Below are 18,666 nucleotides of genomic sequence, written 5' to 3' on the forward strand. Positions count from 1 at the left end.
TACTTAGGGTTTTCACAACAATGATTGGTTTTGTACTCTTAAAAGAGATATATATTCCAATCCAGAATATGGTTTTGCCCTACCGATGAAACTACCCTCTACTGACATGAATGCATTTCCTAATTTCCTTTGTATGGCAGATGGTGCTCTTCTAAAATGCCTAGCTAATCTCTTCACATTGCTAATAGCTTTACTACTCATTAATCACATGCAGTTTTAAAATGAGTTTATTCAAGAATGTTCTTAGGAAGGCAACAATGTTTGTCATTAAAAAAAACTGTTTCTTCATGCTGAAAAGGTAATGTAAGAGGCTACAGTTATAAGCTTCTTTCTATTGAAATTCTGGTAGTATATATAGCACAGTGTAGTCATTTCTGCGATGCTAGAATAAATAAAAAAAAGTCTCTTCTATGCTTCTCTTCAAAAACTCGATGAATTATAACAGAAGATGGCATAAAAAAAGCAATTTTTTTTTCTATTCATTCTGTAGTATTGGAGCCAGTATCTAGGAAACAGAGGAGAGAAAGAGTAAATTAAAATTTAAATATTTTGACGATATCTTTAACGACTAAAACAGGAACTAATGGTGGTGCTGATGTAAGAGTGGGGAAGAAGAGAAGGTAAGGCTGAGGGAAGCTGATCAAGGAACTGCCCCAAGAACTTAACTTTCCTTTATAAGAGATAATTCTTAGCTCTTCATATTTATGCTGGAGAAAAACCAAATTATATTACTTGGTTCATTATGTAAGTTAACCTGGTTTGGTTCATACAGCTGTTACATGACCATTTTTTCCCTCAGGTCCTCTACTGTCCCAAAATTTTAAACCACAAAGGACCATAACATACATATCAGAAGAAAATTGTACTTTAATTACTGGTGAGAAACAGACCTAAATTCTAGCCACTATCACTCTTCCTATTTCAGAAAGCTGACTTATAGGAAAAATGGGCTTCAGAGCAGCACTCCATTTATCTGGTCACTAAGGTATTTCAGTAGTTTCTCAATTACTGAAACTTCTCCTTTTAAATGTCAAACTTTTTGTATTTTAATTTTGGAGAGAAAACATGCTAAGGTTGTATTCTTTTCTGCTGACCGAATACATGGAACATAATCAAAGCTTTCTTTGAAATCTCAACAGTTTTTTCTTCGATGATCAGTTACCACAGTGTGCTGGAAGTGGGGCAAACTTCTTAGAAGCTAATAGGTTAACACTAATTTACTACTTTGCATCTACTGATTTTTGAAAAAAAAAAAAAAGCTAATCTTACATCTTTAGGCAAGAGTATGACACTCGAAGAACTACCAGACAGGAGCTCCTGTAAGTAAAATATATTTACATGGACTCTTTGATATTAATAATTTGCTCAGGGGCCTCCTTTACTGACTTTTTGGCTTTACATAACTATGGCTCATATGACTGAAATGGACATACTAGTCTTCATCTGTGCTGTCCAACATGGTAGCCATTGGCTAGCTAGTTGTGGTTATTTAAATTAGTTAGCTGATAAAATTAAATAAAAAACAAAACACTAAATTTCTTAATTGCTCTAACACATTTTGAATGCTTCATAGTTATATGTGGCTATTGGAGAGTACAGATGGAGAATGTTTCCATAGGTACAAAAGTTTTTACTCAATAGTAGTACTGGTCTACATCAATAATTTATAGCTTCTGTAGCTCTATCAAAATGAGTTTTACTCGACTGTGGAATTTGGATATTAATCTCAGGGTTAAGAAAAATATGAAAAAAGTATACATTATCTGACATACAGAAATGTTATCGTGTGATCTGGGAAATTACATATATCTTTTCTGTCACTACAGCAAGAAGACAAAGTATTTGATAACCATATTAAAAAGTCATCTTTGCTAGTACAAGTCAGTGTAGTATTGCTAGTTTCAGAGACTTTCTGATATCCGGAAAAAAGAGCCAAAGGTATAACTTTATGCAGCTCTGAAAAATGATGTATTTAACAGATATATAATTACATAATAAAATATTTAAGTGATGTTATCCCCAGACGGTGGTACAAAGTGTGTTTTTTTTTGTCTTCTCTACATTTTTTCAGTGATTAGCTTATTTCTTTTGAAACGCAAAATCTATAAAACAAAATAACCTGAGAAATTTAAGGTATTTCTACATTTTCTTTTCCTTTTCTTTTATAGTATAGTCCTCTATTTAATTTCAGGAACAGCTGTTTTAGACATAATTAGCAGAAAGGAGATAACCATGGAAGAAAAAGATATGACTTAAACAAGGTCGTGGGTCTGACATGGAAAATATATCTGCACAGATTAGGGAATGGATTTTTACCAATAGACCTGGTAAGGTTCTTATGGTTATTTAAAAACCTTTCAAATGATTACTTTTAAAATATAAAATGTATAGGCATCCAACAACACCAGAACTAGGATAAACTGTCAAAATTAAACTTAAATACTTCAAATTTGTACCTGAAATGGGAGGGGGGGGATTCCCTAATTTGCTTATTTTTAACCCACATAAATTCAACCTGTGGATGTAGTCTACATGTCATATGAATTGTTCACACCTAAAGTCCTTGAGAGGACTGAGATCTGGAATTCAGAATCCAGCTGAGATAGAAGCCAGATCTCCAGCCATTTCCTCCCTTAATTTCCGAGGAGACTTTCTGGAGACTCACAAAAACAAGATTTTAAGTAGCTTTGCTTTCACAGTAATTAGATAAACACTTACTTTTACCATCACAGGCTACAATTTTCACTTTATCCACTTTAATAAGTTCTGTCACCTCTCTGAATTCAACATCATTCAATACAAAAGTCCACACGTTATCGCAGAATCTGTATGTATTTAGAGAGCCCTTTAAAACAAAACATTTAGATATACCATGAATGCATTTTTTTCCTCAAAGCACTCTGAGAACTCAGCTACCAACCACCTAATTCTTAAAACAGTAGGACTATTTAATGCTTACCTTAAGATTTTCCTTAATTTTCATCCTATCACTTAAAAAAAAACAACCCCTAAATTCTCTAAGAACTAATAGTCTGTAGTTAGCAGACTATTTTCAGCATTGTTAAGATGAAGATTCACAAAGTACTGACCTGAAAAAAGGTGAAAGGAAATTTGTACTTCTACTGCTCTCTTGTGGCACCATGACGGAAGTTCACTTGAATTGTTCTGTAGACACTAAACCTCTTGCAGTAGAAAACCCACATACAGCTATTGATTCTGCCCAACTTTAATAGCCTACTGTTGACCAGAAACTTTACCAATACATAGTCAATTAACACATTCTGTAACATTCAAATATATGTTGAAATTCTGTTAGCTGTTATATAAATATATATGCTTCACTTACTTTATTGTAAAATTGCTGTATTAAATGCTTTCTTAAATATTTAGATTAAAATAGACAACATAAATAAGAGAGCTCATTGGCTACGTGACTTTTGGTCAACAAAAGCTTAATAAAATGTGAACACAAGACTGGATAATATAATTTAGTGAGCTAGAATCCCTAATAAATATAAAACCTTTATTACTCTATTTTTAGTTATTTAAATATCTTTTTCACTGTCTTCACGAAAGTCATACTCGAATATCTCAAGAATAGGGACTTGATAAAAAATTTTATTTCAAAGAACATAGAAGGAACTTTTGAATATTAAAAAATAATTATGATATTTGGCTTTGGTCAAGTAACTGATTTTAACAGTAACTGATCTGGCCAAACTATCTTCAATGGACTTCTAATAAATACGTGTGTGTGTGTGTGTGTTTTTTTTACACTAAACGTGTTAAATTACAAAGTGGAGCTGAGTGAAGTAAGTCAATCGGAGAAGGACAAACATTATATGTTCTCATTCATTTGGGGAATATAAATAATAGTGAAAGGGAATATAAGGGAAGGGAGAAGAAATGTGTGGGAAATATCAGAAAGGGAGACAGACTATAAAGACTCCTAACTCTGGGAAACAAACTAGGGGTGGTGGAAGGGGAGGAGGGTGGGAGGTGAGGGTGAATGGGTGACGGGTACTGAGGGGGGCACTCGACAGGATGAGCATTGGGTGTTATTCTGTATGTTGGTAAATTGAACACCAATAAAAAATAAATTTATTAAAAAAAATAAAACTAGAAGGCATCAAAAAAAAAAAAAAGATACAAAATGGAACAGAGAAAAGGAAACTGTCAATTTTTAAGAGTGATTTTTCTTGACCATTAATCTTTTAATGCTTGATTACTATTTGAAGTTTAGTATTTTAACACTAAGTAATTGTTACTCTTACCTGCCAGGATACATTCTATCAAAAGCATACATTGCCTCTTTAAAGGCTAGTTCAATATAGATTTTCTCCCTAAAAATTAGTTCAAGGTTCTTGATAAACACATATGTTTGACTTTTCTTTGCTAATTTTAAAATTCTCATACTCAAGGAAATTTCCCCCCTCATAACATTCTTTTAAATGATCTCAGTTATATGAAATTCATGAGGATTTAAAACAAAAATTTAGCATAAGATTGTTTCAATGGGCCCTTAGGCCAGTAAAAATTATTATTTTTTTTTTTTTAGGCCAGTAAAAATTATTACAAACAATATAGATTTAAATGTGATTGAGCAAAATAACTTTGAAAATTAGAAATGATCAATGTGTGATCTCAGAATTGATCAAGTTTGTTTTAACGGAGAGATAGGTAATGAAAGCCTGAGCTAGAACAGTAGGAAAAGAAAAAACAGGAATGGTAGTCAGATCTGTTCAAAAACTAATTATTTCTAGCTTTTGGAAAATAGACAAACTTATGAAACACTATGCAAGCAACAGTAATGTAAATCATGTTGAATTTCAGCTAAATAGATCCAAACTGGAAACCTACAGTAATACAACATGAAGGCTATTTAGGTATCAACATGGGTCAATTTCAAATTAAAGCATCAGGTTTTGAATGACAAACCTGGCAGATCTGTACAAAATAGCAAACTAATTTTGCCAGAATCATTACTGTTGAAAATATAAGAAACTACTGGTAAAATTTTATAGATACATTTTACTCTAGATAACATTTAGGTATATGAAACTGGTAAGAGACTTAAAACTTCCACCCAGACTTTATCCCTTCACTAAACTCGTTCTCTGTCAACCCAATATCCACAACAATGCCTGGTATGTAATGGGCACTGAAATGTTTGTTAAATAAATTTAAAAACATTTTTTTTTAAATTTAAGGAAACCCCCAAACACTATGGTTCTCTTAAAAACAAATTAACCTCTATATTCTTTTCATATACTGTAATCTCTTAATTTTTACCTTATGGTATCCCTTATAACAATGCAAGCATAAATAGAACAGTGTACAATTATATTTGGTTATATTTATTTGACTCCATCAATATCAATGTGGTAAAATTTTTTCTATTCATCATGATACTTTCAAACTTTCAATAGGCCTTAGTTTGAATTTACCATCAAGTTAAGAAAGACAATTTTGTTCAGTTTGGGATTACCAAAACAGATCATTATCTACCATGAGTTCAGATCTTCATTAAGAGTAGGTGGGAGGCAACACAAATGTACTTGTCTGGAATGTGTGAAGATCAGAGTTTGAAAAACATTAAGTGAGCCTCAGGGACTAGTCTGTCACTTACCTTCAATCCTGTAGGGAATGGTTTGGGCACTTGAAATAGTTAACTCTTCAGGGGAGGCAACCAAACATATATAGGCTGATTTGTGAAACAATGGAATAAAAATCTAAAAACAACTCTATCTCACATTAAGTGGATAAACTTGGTACACAGGTCATTTAAAAGTAAAGTATAATTATTATAAAACAAATTCCAAAATTTGATTAAATCATTGCTTCCTTTTATGATTCACAAATATGTAGAGGTCCTAAAAAGCACCATTTTAACAACCACAGTGCAACCTTCTAGATGTAGGAAAATATTCTTACCCTGAAATTGACTCTGTTCCTAACCCTCTGCGCCAATGCTGAATTTATAGCTTTATCAAACTGAAGTAGAACTTGAAGGGCAAGTTGGGGGGTGATCTGTTGAGACTGAAAAAATAAAGGTCATAAGTCCTCTTAAGGACATTAAAGACAAAATATATACAAATTATAATCTAAAATTTAACTGAGGTTAACCAGAGGCTCTTAAACTAGACTCCCTTATTCTTCTTTGCCATACTGACAATAAAAGCCTGACAGCATTTTCTTGTACTGTCTTGATATAAACATAATTTTGAAAAGAAAACACACACAGTGATGTTACATTGCAAGGACAAACTCTATCATTCCTTTACAGTGTCTGGAAAGAGGCGTTTGATAAACTGAAGGAATAAAGTTTCTTTTAAATAAAAAATGCAGGCCAGGTAATGTATTTTTTAAAAAAATCTAATCTCACCAGAGCTCACAAAACATATTAAAACAAATGGAAATACTTAATATGTTCTTAGATGAGTTTCTTTTAAAAGGTCAATTCCCTAAAACTGAAATATAAATTCAAATTTAAATCTCAAAAGACTTTATCAAATTGCCCAAGATTATCTTAAAGCTACAGACCATGCCTTATAAATAAGAGAAAACCAATCATCTCAATTTTTATGTTTAACAAAAAATCTTTGAAAATTTAGACATGTTAAAATCGTCATTTGATCTTCATTGTATCATATGCCCCACAGTCAGGATGGTATAATGCAGAGGAATTTGCACTTATTCATCTAAATAATTTGATTTGCTAGGTCAAAGATTCTAAGGTACTTAACCTCATATCTCTATGCCTGAGAGAAGGGATATAACAAAATTTATTACAGACTCAAATAAAAATTGGTTTTCAATTTCTCACCTGTATGAGCTCATCAAGGCTCTCCTGGAGACTGTTTCCCAAAGTGGTATTTCTATATAACTGATATGCCATGGCTTAGGAGGAAGAAATTGTTTTTCTTATTCAGGCTTGCATTGATGTCCTAAAAATTTAATATGAAAGTATTAAAGTATTAAACATTATAAATCCCATATGTAACATAGTCTACTTCATTCTAATGAATAGTCTACTTCATAGTCTTTTTTTTTTTTTTTTTGGTAAAGATTTTATTTATTTGAGAGAGAGAGCACCCTTCTGAGAAAGCAGATTCCCCTCTGAGCAGGACCCTGGGATCATGACCTAAGCTGAAGGCAGACGTTTAATCGATGGAGCCACCCAGGCACCCTACTTTATACCTTCTAATGTATGCTAGCAGAATGCTTAATAATTGCAAATTGCTATCTAATTAAGACTTAGAACAGTTAAAAATGATTTTTCTATTTTGACATAGGCATTTATACTTTTATACAAAGCATAGATATATTTATTAAAAGGTACATCTTTAAAATTTGTTTTATTTTTTTTAAAGATTTTATTTATTCATGAAAGACACACACAGAGAGAGAGAGAGGCAGAGACACAGGCAGAAGGAGAAGCAGGCTCCATGCAAGGAGCCCGATGTGGGACTCGATCCCCAGACTCCAGGATCGTGCCCTGGGCCAAAAGCAGGCGCTAAACCGCTGAGCCACCCAGGGATCCCCCTACCATTTCTTTTAAAAGTCTGCCTTTTGACCTAGTCTAGAGTGAATTTACTATGTACTATCATTCCTTTCTCTTTACTGTCAAGTCACTGATCCACACAATCTTCTGCTTACACTTGCATGCCTTCTGCTTCATTTTTTTTTCCTTAACACTGGTATTTTATAGAGTGCCTACCAAGAAGATGGCAGGAGGGAGAGGAAGATGAATAAGGATATGCTCCTGGACTCTAAAAAACTTATACTCTACAGAGGGTATCAGATGTACAAAACAGTATTTAACTCAATAGAAAATAAGCACCATGATAGATCTACACAGTGTATGATGGAGGTTATCTGTGGACTGAGTGAACTCGTTAATGAAGGCTTCCTGATCCTTCAAGCTAGACTTCAGCCAAGCAATGGCGGAAGACCATCTTAGGCTGAAAGAAGAGAATGAGTAAAGCCACAGATCTATGAAATGACAGAGTCTGTAGAGACAGCTATGAATTGTTCCATAGTATTAAGGTGTATGACTAGGAAGTGGTAGGAGATGGAGCTGCAAAAGATGGCATGGGTGTATTTATTCCAACAGGACGGATGCCAGAGTGAGTGTACTGGAAGATGAGAAGGAGAGGAGGGCTTGAAGAAGGTGCTAGTAGTACAGATTCAACAAATACTGAGCTACAAGTCATACACAAGTTCTCTAACCTCATAGCACTTTTGGCTTAGAGATGGCTAGGAGATCTTTTCAGGGAGTTATCAGGTAAAACTCAGCAAAAACAATGGCTAGTTATCAGTCCTCACATTATATATCTGTGGACACTTGACACAGTGGGTCACTTCTGCTTTCTTGAAACCTTTTCTTTGGCTTTTGGGACCCCACGATCTGTTCTCTCCTCCCAACTCACTGGATACAACAATAACTGTTTTCTTTGGCTGGTCCTTCTGCAGGTACCTGGCTTCTACTTGAGTACCCTAAGGCTTCTTAGGTCTTCTCTATATGGTTTACTTCCTTAGTATTAGGCTATCTGCTGACGACTCCCAAATATATATCCCCAGTCCTTCTCCCCTTGTTGCCCTATATAAAATTGCCTCCTTGCCATTGAATGGAAATACCAAGTAGGTAGCTCAAATGAAATGCGTCAAAAACCAAATTCCTGATGCTGTCCCCTTCAAATCTTTTCTGCCCTCACCTTGCCCACCTTACTGAACAGTAAATCTAGTCCAGTGTAAGACACTCCCCAAATTTTACATTCCACATTAGCTTCTCTCTCACTCTGCATCCAATCCATTAGTCTTCTCAACTCTTCTAAGTATAGCCAGAAGCTGACAACTTTTACCATTTCCAGTTAATACCACTAAGTCCCCATCATCTACCACTAAGATCACTGTGATAGCCCCGTAAGAGGTCTCCCTGTTTCTATAATTGCCTATAATACCCCTGCCCCTACAGCAGCCACATTGAGCCTTTTAAAACAAACCACATCACTCATTTATTCAAAACCTCCAATAGCAGCATCTTACTTCAGAATAAAGTCCTTTTAGTGGTTTGCAAGGCTGCTACTTCTCTCAATTTACCTTCCACTTACTCCTTCATTCCCCTCTGTTGCAGCCATACTGGTTCCTTGCTGGTTTTCAATATGGCAAGATAGTCTTGCTTTAGGGCCTTTGCACTGTCAGTCCTTTTTGCTTCAAATGTTCTTCCCACAGCCTTGCATAGGTCACTACCTGATTTAATTTAGATATCTGCTCAAATGTCACTTCATTAGAAAGAACTTCTGTGACCAACCTATAAAAAGGAACTATCTCCCTTCCCCCTTACACTATTGTTTCATTCATACCATTAATTGAAGTTGACAAATACATGCTTATTGTTTCCATCCACTAAAATGGACGTTCCATAAAGCTGGGAACTTTTGTTCAGTTATATATTTGCTATCTAAAACAATGCCTAGTGTACAGTATGTATTCAATAAATATTAGTTAGTGAATAAGTAACTTGGTATGTCTAAATGCTAATATCAAATATTATAAATTTGTCTAAGTGTGATAGAAAGTTTTCTACTTTACTGAGGAAAACGAAGCAATGAAAACTTCCAGACTCTCAAAATGGCATCAGACCACCTACCAGGATCTATAAGCACAAACTCTGTCTCCCTACCTGTCACTATAGCCAAATTATCCATGCTGTTACCCAAATACAATCATTCCACCTCTTCATCAAGCCTGTTCTCTCTAGTACACACAAGAATATTGTTCCAACAACTGAATTAGTTCTTTCCCTCACCATCAGACTTCCCATCTCTATGGATTACTGCCATCCGCAAACAGGTGGCTATTTCTCCCACCTTAAAAAAAAAAAAAAGTCTCAACTCCTTTTTCTCACTAGCTACATTCTATTTCTCTGTTCCTCTGGGCAGCAACACTCCTTAGAGTTGTCTGTACTCACCGTCTCTCATTTCTTTCCTCTCACTTTCTCATAGGCTTTTGCCTCCAACACTCAAATGAAACAGATGATGAAGGTCACCAATGGCATTGGTAAAGCTAATCCAAAACTGTTAGTTCTCACCAGACTTAATCATTTGAGACAGCTACTTACTTTTCTCTGATACAGGATCTTGGCTTAGCTTCTGGGACATCACACTTTTTGGGTTGTTCTCTTAAACTCACTTGTTCATCCTTTTCCTATATCGCTTGTTAGTTATCCTATCCCTGAACTCTGCGTCACAAATTACTGTCCTTGGTCTTCTGCCATCTACACTCATTTGTTAGGATAACATTCAGTCTCAGTCTCATGATTTTAATGATCACTTCTGCTCATTCCCAAATTCTACAGACATACTAGCATATACCTTGCCCTTGAACTCACTCCTGGATCCAACAGTCTATTCAACATCTTTATTTTTTGTCTTTCCCATTTTAGTTGATATAACTCCATAATTCTATAGGCTAATGCAAAAACCTTTGAAATTCTCCTCCATTCCTCTCATCTCACCTTTACATTCAATCCCTAGCAAACCCTATAAACTCTATCTTCAAAATGCATGCAGAATCTATCCATTTCTCACCATTTCCACTGTTACCACCCTGGTCTGTGCTATAGTCACCTGCCATCGGATTACTGAAATAGCTTCCTAATTGGCTTTCCTGCTTCCACACTGTCGCTATACTTTAATCCCAACCCAGCAGCCCATATCTCTTTTCTGTTCCAAACCTCCCATGGCTTCCATTTCACTAAATCCTTAAAAAAATCTGGCTATCTATGATCTCTCCAACCATATCTACTATCTCTCCCTTGCTCTCACCTTTCTACAGACACACTGCCTTCCATGTTATTCTTAGAACATGGCAGACACACACCTCCCTATGTAAGCCTTTGTAAAGACTCCTCTTTCCACCTGGAATACTCTTCCCCTAGATGTCCACTTGGTTGTTTTAACTCCTTTAAAGTATAGGATGTACTTAATAAGGCTTAAACTGATGGCCATACTTAAAATACCAACTTCCACCTCCACTCTAGAACTTCCCAATCTCCCTTTCCCTGCTATGTACTTTTGATGGCACTATCCCCTTCTAACACATTATGTATTTTCTGCATCTTCTAACAGGGACTTTTGTCTGTTTTGTTCACTGAAGTAAAGCAAGTATCTAAAACAAACAGTAACTGACTTGTAATGGAAGCCAAATAAATACTTGTTCAGTAAATTAATGAGAGCAATAAATCAAAGTATGTGATTAGGGATATTGCTATCCCTAATCAAATCAGGGAGGGTTAAAAAGGGCTAGGAGAGGTCCCAATGGAGATATAAACTTGACAAAGGAGGAGGACCAAATCTGTGCCACATTCATTTGACAACAGTCTAAGAATCATCTAGATAATTGCTATAAGTTAACAATGAACTATCAGAGAAATTAAGAAAACAATCCCATTTACAATTGCATCAAAAAGAATAAAATACCTAAAAATTTAACCAAGGTGAAAGTCCTATACACTGAAAACTATAAGATACTGATGAAAGAAATGAAAGACATCAAAAATAAATGGAAAGATATTCCATGCTCACAGGCTGGAAGAATATTGTTAAAATCCCCACACTACCTAAAGCAATCTACACGTTCAATGCAATCCATATCAAAATTCCAATGCCATTTTTCACACAACTCCAACAAACCACAAACAATCCTAAAACTTATACAAAACAATAAAAACCCATATAGCCAAAGCAATCCTGACAAAGAACAACAAAGCTTGAGGCACCAGGCTTCCTGATTGCAAATTACACTACAAATTTATAGTAATTAAAACATTATGATATTGGCATAAAAACAGACAACTCAGTGGAACAGAATAGAGAGGCCAGAAAGAAACCCACGCTGATATGGTCAATAAATTATGTTTATTGCAGCATTATTTACAATAGCCAAGATATGGAAGCAGTCCATGTGTCCATCTGTAGACAAATGGATAAGGAAAATGTGGTATATATATACACAATGGATTATTACTGAGCCACAGAAAAGGATGATATTATGCCACTTGAGACAACATGGATGGAGCTAGAGTATATTATGCTATGTGAAATAAGTCAGACTGAGAAAGATAAATACCATGATTCTACTCATAAGTGGAACCAGAAAAAAAAAAAAAAACAACCAAATGGATAAACAAGAAGCAAAATCAGGTCAATAAGTATAAGTAGAGACTAATGGTTGCCAGAGGGAAGAGGGGTGAGGAGCTGGATAAAATGGGTGAAGGAGAGGGAGATACAGGCTTCCGGTTATGGAATGACTAAGTCACAGGAATAAAAGGCACAGCATAAGGAATACAGTCAATGATACTGTAAAAGCAATGTAACAGGATAGATGGTACCTACACTTGGGAACAGAGCATAATGTGTATAAACTTGTCAGATTACTAAATTGTACAACTGAAACTAATGTAACATTGTGTGTCAACTAGACTCAAAACCCCCCACAAAACTGTGATGTATATATACAAAGAAATATTACTCAGCCATAGAAAAGAGTATCTTGCCATTTGTGACACTGATGAACCCAGAGGGATGGAAGAATGGTTTGACAGCCTCAGATAAAGACAATATCTTATGATTTCTTTCACCTACAGGTGGATTAGGAAAAAACCAAACCAAACCAAACCAAACCAAACCAAACCAAAACCAGGCTCTTAAATACAGGGAACTGGTGGTTGCCAGAAGGAAGGCAGGTGGAGGGAACGGGCAAAATAGATAAAGGGGATTAAGCAGTACAAACTTCCAGTTATAAAATAAGTCACAGAAATGAAAAGTACAACACGGAGAATCCAATTAATAATATTGTAATAACATCATATGGTGACAGATAGTAACTATACTTATCATGGTGAGTACTGAGTATAAAATTGTCAAATTGGTATGCCTGAAATTAACACTATATGTTACTTATACTTAAAAAGAATAGATTACAGACATAAGTTGTTATATATAAGCTTATGGTAATTACAGAGCAAAAACCTATAGTAAAAACACAAAAGGTAAAGGATACCACTAAAGAAAGTCATCAAACCATAAAAGAAGAGAGCAAGAAATGAAGGAAGTACAAAAACAGCTAGCAAACAATTAAATGGCAGTAAGTACATACCTATCAATAATAACTTTAACTGTAAATGCACTACACTCTTCAATAAAAAGACACACAGTGGCAGAGTTAAAAAAAAAAAAAGGCCCATCTATATGCTGCCTACAAGAGATTCACTTTAGATGTAAGACATAAACAGATGGAAAGTAGAGACAGAAAAAGATATTCCATGCAAATGGAAACCAAAAGAAAGCTAGTGTAGCTATAGTTATATATAAGAATAGACTTTAAAACACAAAGACTGTAATAAAAGATGGGTGTCACATAATGATAAAGGGGTCTATCCAACACAGTACAGAACATTTGGAAATGCTTGTGCACTCAGCATAGGAATACCTAGACATAGAAAGAAAATATTAAAAAATAGACCTAAAGGGAGAAATATCAATAATAGGAGATTTCAATATTTCATTTACATCAATGCATACATCATCCAGATAGAAAGAAAATTAGTAAGGAAACATTGGTCTTAGAACAACATGTTAGACCAGATGGACTTAACATATATACATATATACAGAGCATTCTGTCCAAAAGCAATAGAATATACATTCTTCTCACATGCATAGGCAACATTCTCCAGCATAGATCGATCATAGGTTAGGCCACAAAACAAGCCAATGAATTTAGGTGGACTGAAATCATATCAAGCATCTTATATGACCATGCTATGAAACTAGAAATTAATTACATAAAGAAACTAGAAAACTCACATTGTGTGGAGATTATACAATATGTTACTGAATAACCAATGGGTCAAAGGAGAAATCAAAGAGAAGTAAAAAATGCCTTGAGATAAATGAAAATGAACATATAACATACCAAAGTTTGTTGGATACATCAAAAGCAGTTGTAAGAGGGAAGTTCATATTGATAAATGTCTACTTTGAGAAATAAGTTTCACAAATAACCTGACTTTACACCTCAAGAAACTGGACACCCAAACACACACACACACACACACACACACACAAAATAAATGAAGCACAAAATTAGCAGAAGGAAGAAAAAAGATTGAAATGAAATAGAGATTTAAAAGACTTAACAATTATCAATGAAACAAAGAGCTGGCTCTTTGGAAAGATAAACAATATTGACAAGCCTATAGTTAAACTCACCTAGAAAAAAAATGCAAATAAAACCAGAAATGAAAGACATGTTACAACTGACATCACAAAAATAGAAAGGATCTTAAGAGACTGCTATGAACAATTATATGCCAACAAACTGGACAACCTAGAAGAAATTAATTCCTTAAAACACAGAACCGAATAATGATGAAATAGAAAATCTGAACACACCAATTACTCATAAGGAGATTTAACCAGTAAACAACTTCCAACAGAAGTCCAGGACCAGATAGTTTCACTGATAAATTCTACCTAACATTCAAAGAAGAATTAATACCTATCCTTCTCAAACTCTTTCAAAAACAGAAGAGGAGGGTCATGGGACTGTGCCCTCACTGGGCTCCCCACTCAGCAGGGAGTCAGCTTGAAGAGTCTCTCCCTCTGCCTCTCTCTCAACTTGGGCATGTGCTTGTGTGCTTGCGCACTCTCTCTCTCTCTCTCAAATAAATAAATAAATCATAAAAAACAACCCAGAAGAGCAATAAACTCTTTCAAACTTATTTTTTAGAGTCCAGCATTACCCTGAAACCAAAACCAGACAAGGATGCCACAAGAAAATAAATTGCAGATCAACATCCCTGATGAATATACATGCAAAAATTCTCAATTAATATTAGCAAACTGAATTCAATGATACATTAAAAGGATAATACACCACGATCACGGGGGGATGTATTCAAGGGATGTAAGAATGGTTCGAGAGCCTCAAATCTGCCAATGTGAGACACCATATTAACAAAATGAAGGATAAAAATCATACGATCATTCCAATACATGCGGAAAAAGCATTTGACAGAATTCAACATCCATTTATGATAATAACTCTCAACAAAGTAGATTTAGAGAGAACATACCACAACATAATAAAGGCCATACAGGACAAGCCCAAAGCTAACATCACGGTCAGCAGTGATAAGCTGAAAGCCTTTCCTCTGAGGTCACAAACAAGACCCTAATGCTCAACAAAGTCCTGAAAGTCTTTTCAGAACAATTAGACAAGAGATAGAAATAAAAGCCATCCAAACTGGAAAGGAAAAAGTCAAACTAAGAACAAACTATCAGAAAAATAAAACAATTACATTTGCAACTGCATCAAAAGGAACAACATACCTAGAAATAAATTTAACCAAGGAGGTGAAAGACATGTATGTTGAAAACTACATTAATAAGAGAAACTTGGGGGGGGGGGGAATAATAAGAGAAACTTAAGACACAAATAAATGGAAAAGCATTCTAGGCTCATGGATTAGAAGAATCAGTATTATTAATATGTCCTTACTAGCCAAAACAATGTACAGATTCAATGCAATCCCTATATCAAAATTCCAATGGCATTTTTCAAAGACACAGAACAATCTTAAAATTTGTATGGAAACACCAAACCCCCAAATAGCCAAAGCAACCTTGAGAAAGAAGAACAAAGCTGGAGGAATCATCCTCCCTGATCCCACAATATAACAAAGCTATCGTAATCAAAACAGTATAGTACTGGGATAAAACAGATACATCAATAGAACATAACCGCTCAGAAATGAACCCATGGGGGATCCCTGGGTGGCGCAGCGGTTTGGCGCCTGCCTTTGGCCCAGGACCCGATCCTGGAGACCCGGGATCGAATCCCACGTCGGGCTCCCGATGCATGGAGCCTGCTTCTCCCTCTGCCTGTGTCTCTGCCTCTCTCTCTCTCTCTCTCTCTGTGTGACTATCATAAATAAATAAAAAATTAAAAAAAGAAAAAGAAAGAAATGAACCCATGCATATATGCTCGATGAATTTACAAGAAAGAAGCCAAGGCTATCTAATGGGGGAAAGGACTGTATCTTCAGTAAGTGGTGTTGAGAAAACAGAAAACTGCACAAATACATGCAAAAGAATGAAACTGGACAACTTACACACTATACACAATAATCAACTCAAAATGGATTAAACAGTTGAATGTAAGACTGAAACTATAAAACTCCTAGGAGAAAACACAGACTACAGTAAGTTCCTTGACACTGGTGCTATTTTTTGAATCTGATATGAAAAGTAAAATCAGAAAAAGCAAAAAATATTTAAGTGTGTCTACATCATACTAAAAAGCTTCTGCACAGCAAAGGAAACCAACAAAACAAAAAGGCAACCCACTGAATGGAAGAAAATATTTCCAAATCATATATAAAAATATTATAAAAAATACATAAAGATTTCATACAACTCAATAGCAAAAGAACAAATAACTCAATTTAAAAATTGGCAGAAGAGCTCAGCTGGTCCACCTGAGACCCCCTGAGCGCCACCCCTATTCCCCTGCGCGGTCCCATTTCCGCTCCAACAAGATGAAAGAAACTATCATGAACCAAGAGAAACTCGCCAAACTGCAAGCACAAGTGTGCATTGGTGGGAAAGGAACTGCTCGCCAAAAGCAGAAGGTGGTTCATAGAACAACTACAGCAGATGATAAAAAAACTTCAGTTCTCCTTAAAGAATTTAGGGGTAAACAATATCTCTGGTATTGAAGAAGTGAGTATGTTCACAAACCAAGGAACGGTGATCCACTTTAGCAGCCCTAAAGTTCAGGCATCGCTTGCAGTGAACCCTTTCACCATTACAGGCCATGCTGAGACAAAGCAGTGGACAGAAATGCTGCTACCCCAGGATCTTAAACCAGCTTGGTGCACACAGTCTGCCTAGTTTAAGAAGACTGGCTGAAGCTCTGCCCAAACAATCTGTGGATGGGACAGCACCACTTGCTACCGGAGAGGATGATGACGATGAAGTTCCAGATCCTGTGGAGAACTTTGATGAAGCTTCCAAGAATGAAAGAGACTGAATTGAGTCAACTTCTGAAGAAGCTGAAACTTGAAGAAGTTACTGGGAGCTGCTATTTTATATTATTACAACTGCTTTTTAAAATTTTGTTCATGGATCTGATAACATCTAGATCTCTAATATTTTTAAGCCCAAGCTCCTTGGACACTGCAGCTCTTTTCAGTTTTTGCTTATACACAATTCATTCTTTGCAGCCAATTAAGCTGAAGAAGCCTGGCTATAAAATTTGAAACAAGGTTAATAAAGTTCTTTGCCTAGGGGAAAAAAAATTGGCAGAAGATCTGAATAGACATTTTCCCAAAGAAGACATACCAGCCGCCAGCAGACATACGGAAAGATGCTCAACATCACTAATCATCAGGGAAATGGAAATCAAAACCAGTGATACATCATCTCATACCTGCCAAAATGGCTGGTATCAAGAAGACAAGAAATAACAAGCGTTGGTGAGGATGTGGAGAAAAGGGAACCCTAGTGCACTACTGGTGGGAATGTAAATTGGTGCAGCCACTTGGAAAAAAAGTATGGAGGGTCTTCAAAAAGTTAAAAACATAACCCCTGTATGATACAGCAATCCCATTTCTGAGTGTTTAGCCCCCCAAAATAAAAACACTAACTCCAAAAGCTATCTGCACTCCATGTTCACTGCAGCATTATTTACAACAGCCAAGCTACAGGAGCTAAGGGGCTCTCCCAGCAGCGAGGTAGCTAAGGGGTAGCTAAGAGCTACCCCTTTCATTATCAAGGGGTAAAGGCGAGAGATAAAGAAACTGTGGATATATTACAATGGAATAGTATTCAGCCATAAAAAGAACGAAATCTTGCCATTTATAGCAACAGGGACAGACATCATGCGCGCTATCATTAAATGAAGTTACGTGAGAGAGGGAAAGGCAAATATCCTAAGATACTGGATATGTGTGGAATCTAAAACCAAAAAGAAAAAATAAGCGAGTAGATTCAGAGAACAAATGGGTGGTTGCAGGGGCCGGGGCACACAGGTTTGATTCATTCAAAAAAAAAAAATGCCGACTTTTATATGTTTATATATTTGCTGAATACACAATGTAAGAGTTAAATATTAAAGTTGAGAGGACGAGTGAACTGGAAGGTTGAGCACAAGGCATACAGCCAAAGTAAAGAGGATCGAAGTAGTAATACACAAACAAGAGCTGTACATAAAAAACAAAAGGCAACCCACCGAACGGGAGAGACTGTCTGCAAGTCATGTATCTGATAAGAAATTAAGATCCAAAATATATAAAGAATTCAGTCAGCTCGAAAGCAAACAACCAGCCTGATCAAAAACGGGGCAGATCTGAATAGACATTTTCCCCCAAAGAACACATACACATCATAAACATCGGCAAGACGCACGGGAAAAGATGCTTAACACCACGGATCGTCAGAGAAACGCAAATTAAAACCACGTTGAGAGATCACCTCGCACCTGTTATAACGGCCGTTATCACGAAGACGAGAGAAGCGCTGGCGAGAAGGAAGAGAAAACGGGACCCTTGCGCACGGTTGGCGGGGCTGTGGACTGCTGCAGACACGGGGGGGGGGG

General features: G+C 35.9%; 2 protein-coding genes and 1 pseudogene across 3 annotated transcripts in view; 1 reads left to right on the forward strand and 2 right to left on the reverse strand.

Annotated features, from left to right (window-relative positions):
• Positions 1–211: 211 nt before the first annotated feature.
• Positions 212–6,947, reverse strand: GTF2A2 (general transcription factor IIA subunit 2). Its single transcript, XM_026001140.2, has 4 exons — positions 6,827–6,947; positions 5,935–6,039; positions 2,719–2,845; positions 212–505 (listed from the first exon to the last, which is right to left on the reverse strand). Exons 1-4 carry the CDS (start codon positions 6,896–6,898, stop codon positions 480–482), a joined length of 330 nt encoding a protein of 109 aa, XP_025856925.1. The 5' UTR covers positions 6,899–6,947; the 3' UTR covers positions 212–479.
• Positions 6,919–18,666, reverse strand: part of BNIP2 (BCL2 interacting protein 2) — a 37,789-nt gene continuing 26,041 nt past the window's right edge. For both annotated transcript variants that reach the window (XM_072738657.1, XM_072738654.1), the window contains one exon: positions 6,919–6,947. In XM_072738657.1, coding sequence (XP_072594758.1) covers positions 6,929–6,947 — 19 coding nt within the window. In that variant the 3' untranslated portion in view covers positions 6,919–6,928. The remainder of the gene's footprint in view (positions 6,948–18,666) is intronic.
• On the forward strand, positions 16,607–17,167 carry LOC112921677 (transcription factor BTF3 pseudogene; annotated as a pseudogene).

Source organism: Vulpes vulpes, chromosome 15 (assembly GCF_048418805.1).
Source record: "Vulpes vulpes isolate BD-2025 chromosome 15, VulVul3, whole genome shotgun sequence".
Taxonomy (NCBI): Eukaryota; Metazoa; Chordata; class Mammalia; order Carnivora; family Canidae; genus Vulpes; species Vulpes vulpes.